The sequence below is a fragment of the Phodopus roborovskii genome, unplaced genomic scaffold (assembly GCF_943737965.1).
Source record: "Phodopus roborovskii unplaced genomic scaffold, PHOROB, whole genome shotgun sequence".
Lineage (NCBI taxonomy): Eukaryota > Metazoa > Chordata > Mammalia > Rodentia > Cricetidae > Phodopus > Phodopus roborovskii.
Window position 1 is genome coordinate 468,563 of NW_026125952.1, and position 10,511 is coordinate 479,073.

At 33.8% G+C, this 10,511-nt stretch overlaps 1 protein-coding gene across 1 annotated transcript; it reads left to right on the top strand.

Annotated features, from left to right (window-relative positions):
- The first annotated feature begins 561 nt into the window (after positions 1-561).
- Positions 562-2,996, top strand: LOC127218130 (TLR adapter interacting with SLC15A4 on the lysosome). The gene is made up of 2 exons (XM_051179140.1): positions 562-640; positions 1,546-2,996. The coding sequence occupies exon 2, from the start codon at positions 1,589-1,591 to the stop codon at positions 2,495-2,497; it is 909 nt and encodes a 302-aa protein (XP_051035097.1). The 5' UTR covers positions 562-640; positions 1,546-1,588; the 3' UTR covers positions 2,498-2,996.
- The last annotated feature ends 7,515 nt before the right edge of the window (positions 2,997-10,511 follow it).

The following is a 10,511-nucleotide window of genomic DNA, read 5'->3' on the forward strand; positions in this document are numbered from 1 at the left end:
CAATATTTTAACATGAGGGGTAGTGTGACTAACGACTTCCTCCCCAACCATAACTGTAGACCTTGTTGACAGTTGGTGGCTTCTGGCTAAGGGAGAGAGTTTTTTTTAAAGGGTGTAAGCCCTGAAAGAATCAATGAAAATATTTTTAATAAAATGCTTACTTTAATATTTCATGTCATGGTGCATCACAATTTATTTATTCATTTTCTTTTTGATACTCATTTGGTTTATTTCAAATTAATCATTTTTACAAAAAATGCTGAGACTCTTCCACTCTTGTCCTACTTAAAAGTGAAAATAATCTTGTCTCTGTCTTGACATATATGAAGAACTCTGTTGCTTTTAATGTTTTCCCACTCCCTGTCATTGGGAACTTGAATAAACACTTTCATATCCTCTTTTGGTAAATGGTCATTACCATACCACACATGTGACCAACCCACATAATTTTCCTATCAGGGTTTCAGTCCTGGGGTATGAATGGAAAGCAGAACCAATTAATGTGTCTAAAGTTGTTCTCCTTTGTAAGATGTAAGCAGACATTGAGACACAAACCAGGCAGAAAGATCGTTTTCTGAGTGTGGAGTGCTGGCATCTCAGAAGACCAAATCCTTAGGTATCCTGATATTTGGAAAAACTTGTAAGTATAAACTCTTACTTAGTTTGACATGTGTTGTTTCATTTTCTTCTCAAATTCTTTCAAACATTAACATAAATGGGTTTTCTGGAAACATGTATAGTATATACCATAGACTTGTGAGATGAAAGCTCTATTTTAAATGAAGTTGAATGATAGTTTTCATTCTTATATAGTTTGCTTTTATTTTTGTATGTAAGAGGCAGATCTTGCCATTTAGCCCAGGCTAACCTTGAATTTATGATACTATTCCCACAGGGTGCTCTCAGCCAGGATTACAAATGTGAACCAACATGCCTCGGCTTTTATATGGGGGTTTATAGGGAAATTTTAAACTTTTAAAATTGTATTAATGGGTCGTGTAAATAAGGAAGAAAGATCTGAGTTAAAAAGAGGAAAAAAATTAGAAATAATGGACAGAAAAAGTATTAGGAAGTTTGAGAGACCTACATACATTATTGAAATAATAGATAGCTATGTATATAGTTTAGTTCATAAAATTTTTGTAAGTGCACATTTTTATTTTAAGCTGATGTTTGGACAATAAAATGCTAAGAATTTTAGTACTGCATAAGTAAATACTAGAAGATATCCAAATATAGAGAGTTATATATATCCCTGAGTTTGTGCTTTTTAAATACTTGCTTAGGTGCTCTGTAATAGTCTCACAATAGCCCCAATGAAAAAAGGCAGGGGTGTAATATTATCATTTAGCTGTTGAGAAAATTGGGAGCCAAAAAATAAGTAAACTACCAATTGTTAAACAGTGGTAAAAAAGAATCAAGGTATTTCTAGTCTTATTCTCTATTCTTTAAGCAACAGTTTTCCCCTAAAACATGGTGCATACAGGAGAAAACTCTATTTAACTTGTAATGTAAATTGCCTTAATTAGTTGTTTTATATTGTAGGAATACAATCCTCTCATACTTTTAGAAGAACTTGCCTAAGAAAATGCTTGGAGAAGCCTTCCTAACAGAATTCCTTTACAAAGAGCAGAAACACGCAAAAATTTGCAAACCACTAAGATGTAAGAAAACATCAGATGAAAAGGAAAATTGGGAAAATAATTTTTTAGATATACAGGACAATTCATCTCCCCCTCTAAAGATGGGAAATCAAGAGAAAGTCATAGAAGGAAGTCTAACTGAACAAGATAATAGTACATCTAAAACGAAATCTGTGGATGAGTCACCTGTCACAAAATTCAAAAGTACACCTCTTCCAGGAAATGTATCCATTGCATTGCCCATTCCAAAGAGGGGTCATGATGAAACACAACTGGATTTATATAGATCTTGGTCATGTACAAGTATTTGCCAGAATTATCCTGACCTTCAGATAGGAGGTGATCATGTTAGAAACATGTATGATTCTGGCTGCTTTGTAGAACACACGCATGATGATGTTTGTAATGGGCCTCTTTTACTTTCAGTGGATATACCATTGGGCCATTCTCCTAAAACTGAGCCTCTAGAGAAAACATCCAGTTCAAAATTATTAAATGGGGATGAGATTCGAGAAAAAAGCATGCTATCACAGAAGCAACCTCTCTCTAATTCTATGCTTAATAGTTATATGGAAAAAAAGGTGGATGAACTCTACAAACAGTTTTTGGAAGAAAATCTTACCAGGTGCATCTCTATAAGCAACTTCATGACTTCTAATATGCTGATGAATAATGTTAATCAAATCAGCCTTCAAATCTCTCAAGAGCAGAACATAGAGGCGTCCAAAGCGCGAGAAGCCCTCCTCCACTCATTAGCACTCTGTAATCTTCATAATGTTTCCCACAGAAATAGTAGTGAATTAAGCACGCCTAATTTACAAATATCAAACCAGACCAGTCGGGAACTTGTGTGACATCTATAGTGAGAATCAACTAAAGATTGGCTGGATCAAATAAGAGACCACAATTAGTGGTCTATTGTTTTTTATGTTTCACTGAATTTCCTTTGTGGTGGTGTTTCTTTTTGGGAAAATGATTTTATCTTTGTACATCTAAATACTTGTAGGAGATGATGTAGAATACCTGAGAATTATGACCATTTATGTTTTCTTTCTGTTTTGACACCTTCAGTAGTTACTACATTCAAGTTGGTATGCTCTCTCTGTATGTAAGCCTGGTTTAACACAAAAGTGGTATTAGGAGTTCATAATTGTAAGCTACTGAAGAGGTCATAGAAGCTGTATCTTATTTGTGGTATACAAGATAATTTACAATGACAATCAAAATATCCTGGGATATTCTTTTTGTATATGCATACACCATTTTCATATGTAGATTAAGAGAAACTATAAAAATATGATTTGGATGACTTTTGTAGGAAAGGTAGAGGAAAGATTAAGGGAAAATGGAGAATCTGTTGGTTACATTTGAATTAAACTTGTTATTTTTTATTTATTTTTTCTTATTTTGCATATTGATCCCAGTTCCCTCTACCTCACTCCCTCCTTCATTCCTCCTTCTGTCCCACCCTCCTTGATATTTTTAACTCTATTGGCACAAGGATTAACTCTGGCATATCATTGTCTGCTGTTTTTAAGGCTAAGAGGAAGGAAGGCACACAGGTTAAGTAACTAAGTGTATAACAAGCTGCCATCTACTTCTGAGATTCTCTTGGTAATGTTTTACACTGTTCTGATTCTCTACAATCATGACCTTGACTTAAAATGAAAGAAAATGTGTAAAATTTGAAATTTAAACTAAATTAACACAATACATCTTATGCAACGTTGTGTTTTATTGACAAATTGGAAATGAATCCCAGGGCTAACAGTTCATATTTCTCTTATGAATAATGAAATGATCAATATATACTATTTCTTGTAAAATAGGGTGCTATAAACTTGTTATAAGTCTTTTTAGTGTGTTATATATTAACATTTTGTGTATTAATAATCCCCTCTGAATAAGTACTTGTTCTTTATTTAATTCTGTGAACCAATTCAGTCTCTTCATAGCTTGTTATTTTAAATCATATTACTCTTCATTTTGTAGCTTCAACTTTTAAGATGTAGTATTAACTATGTAAAATACCTTGCTTTTCTCTTCATCACTCCTATCCTTATCAACATCTGCCCTATTTTTCTAATCAACTGCAATCATTCAGATATTTGATTTTGAAAGACAATGTGCAAAAGTTTTGGAAAAACTGATTTATTGTAGTGTAGAGACTGAAAATACTGCATATATTGTCTATTGGCTTGTTTGATTTTAACATTTCAATACAGATCATCCACATGAAAATACATTGGTATTAAAGTTTGTGCTCTTGGAAATTGAATAAAGTGTATTTAGGCAACATTCATTTTGTGGATAATATTCTTAGGTACAGTAATATCTCATATATTTCATTTATGTAGCAAATATATCTATAGTGTTAAGATTATGTAGTACTATATAAAACAAGAATGTTTGGCTAGTGTAAACTACATTTGTAGCTTCAAACTTAAAGATTCAACTTTTTTATGTTTATTTTTCCATTTCATCAAAATACACACACACACACACACATATATATATATATATATGCTCATACTCATGACTAAGATGACCTGAAATTAATGCAATAATTAAATAAGGAAAGATTTTGTGTCTGCACTATTGGTGTTCTGTTCAGGAAGTTGTCTCCTGTTCCAATTCATTCAAGGCTATTCCTCACTTTCTCTTCTATCAGGTTTCGTGTGTCTGGATTTATGTTGAGGTCTGGTCCACTTGAACTTGAGTTTAGCACAGAGTGATTTATATGGATCTGTTTGCATTCTTCTACATGCCGACCTCCTGTTATGTCATCACCATTTGTTGTAAATGCTTTCTTTTCTCTGTTGAATAATTTTGGCTTAGTTAAATATTTTAGGTGTCCTTTGGTGTGTGGATTTACATCTGGGTCTTCAATTTGATTCCCTTGAATCACCTGTCTGGTTTTATGCCAATACAATGCAGTCTTTATTACTATAGCCCTGTAACAGAGCTTGAAATCTGAGATGGTGAGACCTCCAGAGGGTTTTTTTTAATTGTACAGGTTTATTTTAGCTATAATGGATGTGTTGCTGTAAAGAATTATGTTTAGATTTTAATGGGACTTGCATTGAATCTGTACATTCTTACTATGTTAATCCTACTGATTCATGAACATGGGAGATCTTTCCATCTTTAGGTAACTTGCCCAGCCTTAATAAAAAGGTGAGGTGCTTAGTCTTACTTCAACTTGATATGCCATATTTTGTCAAAGTCCATGGAAGATCTGTCATTATCTAAACAGAAATGGAGGGAGAGTGGATGGGAGGGGGTGTTGGGGTGGGATTAAGAGGAGAGGAGGGAATTACTTATTTTTCCAATCATGCTGGAAAATAAATAAATAATAAATAAAAATATAAATAAGATATGTCTAGACAAGTCCTATGGTTTAAGTTAGAACTAAAACTATTATCCTCCAATATGACAGAGCATTAAATGAATAGCTTGTGATTTTTCACTATGCTTATACATTAGTACATTTCTCAAACTTTATCAGATAAGTTGTTTTTTTTTTCTATTATTATGTAGTAGAAGAGGATTACCATTGACATGCACATTTGTGTTATGTTCATAATATAAAGTGACTAGGAGAGCTCAGCCCTAGAGGGGACATTTATATCACATATGACCCCTGTGTATAACTCTCCAGGATCATTTAGAAAGGTTGTCAAAATCAAGACTGGTGGATGACTGCAAGTAAATATTGTTCTTACAATTAAATAGCACAGTCACACATATGAATGCATAGAGGTTGCAACAGCATACACAAGATCTTTGTAAAGTCAAGCCATACAAAATACCAGCAAGGAGAACAGATGTATAACCAAGACTAAACACACACACACACACACACACACACACACACACACACACACACACACACACACTCACCACACACACACACACACACACACACACACACACACACTCTGTATGTGTATCCAACACTACTGGGACTCAATAGGTTTAAAAAGGGAGATAAGAACACAAAAAAAGGATGGTTATGACATGTGAGGCGTTGGGCAATAGGGCAATAGGGATGAATGTATGTGATCAAAGGAAAATGTTATCACATACTCAAAAATTAAAAATAACATTATAAAATCATAAAAAACCCAAAAAGATGTTGTTTTTTGGTGTGCTGCTTTATTGTGACATCATATCTGCTTACTTCAATATTTGAATAAAATATTCGTATATGGTTGTGATTTTGTGTAGTTTGGATTTTAACAGTCTTCAAACGATTTTTCCTTTATGGGTATTACATATATGTTTCAAAGCACATTTAAAATGTGTAGAATAATCAATTCTGTCTCATTGTTCCAGGTAAAATTTAATATTAGTATTATATTGGTTTCTCAAGACAGGGTTTCTTTGTGTAGCCATGGCTGTCTTGGAATTCATTTTGTAGACTAGCTTGACCTCATGATCATAGAGATATGCCTGCCTTTGCATCACAAGTGCTGGTATTAAAGGCATAATCATGTTTCTTTACCGGTAAAAATTTTAAGAAGTTAAGAATGATTCCTAGTGCATGGTTGCTATGTGTTTGTATAGGTCAGTATAATTTATACTCATCTTTGAATATCAGCTACCAATTGTAGGGCCCAGGATGGGCTTTCACCAATCTTAGGTAATTATTTTTTTTGGGGGGGAGGGAGTGGTCAGGAAACTCTGAAACAGTGGCCATGGGGAATAGAATCTATCCCAGATTCTTGGAATTTTCACACTTTATCCTTCTCATGGGTTAGTTTTCAAAAGAAGCCAATCTCCCTGAGGTTCTCAAAACTGAAGCTAAAATTGAAATGGCACATTCCGTTAATATAGCATTACTATTTAATGTATGCTTGGATGAACAATAAATGGCTGGTTTGATAAGAATTATTATAGCAGAATAAACAGAATTAATTTTGCAGTTAGGTGTACAATTGTTTTTAGTAAAGACAAGAAGGAAAAAAATCAGACAGATAAATAAAAAATTATTTAACAGATATGAATGTGTGAAAATCATGAAAACAGAAAAATTATTTGTAAGTAAAATGAGAGAGGAGCATTGTCTAAAAAAATTATCATAATGTTAAAACTTACGTAATTATCATCTTAAAAGTACCCACAGATAGTTTGGTACTTTAGATTCCAAATCACATTGTTGTGTGCTTTTCTTAAGGTGCTAGTAGAGACCTTCTTTTTTCTTTTGTGAATGTGACATAGGGGACTACATCATGGTAGGCAAGTTCTATTCTACCAAGTCACATCTCTAACTCCAAAGTAGTCTTATAATTTCTTTGTTTAGTAGTTGTAAATTTGGAACATCACATCATAATTTTACAAAACATTTTTAAAATAAGTATACCTAAAATGCTGAGAGCCAAATCAAGATATATTGATTCGAAATTCGAAACCACTGAATCACTGTTATAACCAGATAGGTTCTTCAATTGTTCTGTAATTTCTCCTTAAAGTCAAGAAAATGATAGTTCACAGACTTGTGATATAGTTCTTATTTTCACTTCCTTAAATGAATTAAGGTAGTTTATCGTGGGAAACGTCAACTGTCAATTAGTCTGTTTTTAATAGTTACTGAGACACATGTGTAGGCTGTTTGATGAACTTCATCTCTCCTTATAATTGTAAATGGAGTGTGATTCTAGTAAACAGGCTTTGAGTAGAGTTGAAAAAGTTAGAGGGAAAGGTCAGACTCCTAAGGACTTATGTAGTTCTTTTAGTTTCCTTTAAGGATTCAATTCTACTTTAGTAAATCCGTAGAGTACTCTTGTAGGATTTTCATTAGGAGACAGATAATAGCAGGAAAATTTCCCTTAGTAATGGTCCACACTTTTCCTATAGGCAAGGTTTTGTGTTTTATGGATCTGGAGGATGGAGTTAGATAGCATTTATGAGTACATGACAACAATATCAACAATATTTTTCCTACAGATGACAAAGGAACAAGATAATACATACTCTTGGAAGAGAATGGTTTTCTATATTAGATACTGGAAAGTTTTTGAACAATTAGGATTTAGTTGGACTTCTATTTTAACAAATTGAAAAATATGAATATTAAGCTCTTCTCTTTTATTATATTAATGCACATGAGCTTATATGTGAGTAAAAATAGGAGTAGGAATTACTTTGATCTAATGTACAGAATAATGATTCTCTTTGTTCCTCTTACCATATTTGGTAAACAGTTGAGGTGTCTTAGTGAAAATGAAAGCTTTAATCAATGCTATTGTTTCATATAAAGTCAGTGAGTGACCAGACTGGCATTAGTACCTAAAGCTTCTGAGGTTCAGTCCTGTTTGTTTTCTTCTCAAATCAATCAAATTATCTGCCTTCCATATACTATCAATTTGGTGATTTGATAGATACTAGACATTTCTTATCATTCTAGAACCATGATACCATTATTATCATCACCTACCATCACAGAGAATTATGTGTTGCAGTATATGCATGCTGGAAGTGGTGGCCCCCAGTATATACACAAATCCTGCTTTCAAATTCTGCTCTAGGATAATGCCCTGAAATTGCTACTTCTGGTCACTAGCCACCACAGGGCCAGCTATTACACAACCTCTGGCATTTGTTATACCTGTACTAAGAATAAAGGTTGAAAGATTTATTCAACTTGGAGGGTGGTTTTCTATTAGTAGAAATACCAGTGGGGAATGTTTTAATTGTTTCGACATGGTAGCTTTGAGGGAATGGTGAAATGAGAATGTAAAATGCATAAAATGGAAATTATGTTGATATACAAGTATAAAATCTCCATAGGAAAAAAGAAAATATACTGTAAATCAATATAAGCGCCATTGCTCGTTTGACTGAGCAGTTAAACACATTCGTTTGCTTTCTTTCTGGCCACTTCAGAATGTTAAAATCCTTTTTTTTAATATGCAACACTTTAAGGAAGCCAACATCCATGCTGTTGGGTGCATATGTCTTTACAAATATATTTCTTTTTCTATCAACCCTCATGTTTAAGCCTATATTAACATACCTTTAATAAGACCCATAAAGGGAACATTCCTTTTAGCATTGTTAATTAGACAATGTAGGAACAAAATAAAACACATTACTTGTCACTGTTAGCAATCTTGATGTTCTTAATATGACAAATGATGTCTGATGAAGTAACTAGTATGAAGAATCCACAAACTTAAAAGATATGAAAAATACCAAAAAAATTCTAATGGCTCATGGTGAAATTACAAGTATAGAGATTGGTAGATTTCTTACAGCCTGTGTCTCAAGGTAGTGTCTGTCTCAAAACCACAGGAAGAACTTTTCTGAAATAAACTCTTGGATTTTACTTTTGTGAAGTTAGTCAATGTTCTGTTGCTGTGAAGAGACATCACGACAATGGCAACACTTATAAAATAAAACATTTAATTGGGGCTTGCTTACAGTTTTAGAGATTTAGTCTATTATCACTATGGCAGGAAGCATGATGGAACACCAACAGACATGATGTGCAAGAGTTCTTGCTTTGATCATTCTTCTTGTTAGTAGAATGTGGATTTTGAGGTTTCTGATTAGTGAAGCTTTTGAATACTTTAAATGGGGCTTAATGGGCCATAATAGTAGGAGCAGGGGAGGCAGTGGTTTGAGAACAATGTAGAGTATGACAATATGGCTCAATAGTTTTAAGAGAAGTATATTAATAAGTGACCTATAGATCATTCTTGTGATATTTTGGCAAAGCATGTGGCTGCTTTTGGCCCTTGTCTGAAAAAAAAATCTGCTGAGACTAGATTAAAGAGTTTTTGATTAATGGTTTTGGCAGAGGAAATTCCAAAACAGCTGAGTATTGATTGTATTGCTTACTTATTACTAACCATGTTTATACAGATCTATAATGAAAAGGAACAAGCTAAGCAAGGAAAAGTACAAAATGTATGGTGTGAGGAGACCAGAAACAGAAGAATATGTAATGGAGCTAAGTCTAGTACTCCAGGAGACAAAACGTTAAAGAAAATCCTGAGGTTAAATGGAATAAAGGAAGTGGCGGTGGTGACTTCAGGGTAAGACACCACCTAGCTAAGTTTCCAACTTGTGGAAAGGAATGAAAGGAAGCATAGTGCTGAATGTTGCCTTTAATCCTAGTACTCAAAATTCAGAGGAAGACAGATTTTTGAGTTCAAGGCCACCTTGATCTATGAGCAAGTTTCAGGACAGTCAAGCTTAGACAGTGAAGGAAACCATTGAAAGCACAAAGCTGGTTAAAATGTATTTGAAGAAGAGGTTCATGTTTCATGAGTCCAGATGACCTTAGGTTCACAGTTGCCTCTTTTTAGATTTTCTGGGAAGGACATCCTTCCCCAGAAATACTGTCTATGTTAGTTATACCTCATACAATGTTTTTGTCTCTGTCCCCTGTCTTCAGCAAACACACATCCCACACACAAATAATGTGCATGTATGTTCTATATAAATGTTAACACATTCTTGCAGTTTTAGCTTGCTTATGGTGATCTTTCCACAAATCAAATTCCTGAGACCCTTCTGGCTGTTGTGACTCTTTACAGAGCCTGGATTTAAGATAATGGTAGGGTAAAAACAATGATAAAATATTAACTCTTGAATGCTTATTATATGCTGGGTGAATGACCTAAAATACCGCACTGATGGTGAAAAAAATTTATCTGAGTTTATGATGTTCATTGATATTCTACTTTGATGACTTTACCCTGCTGGGTCTGCAGGAATTCATTATACAGACTGGTGAAATAAACCAGCAGACATGGATTTTTATGCATTTCTAGAGGCTAGAAGCTTATGAACAAGGCACCACTTGATTCACCTCATTGTTATATCCTTCTTTCTGGTTTACAAGACATTTGTTTCTCC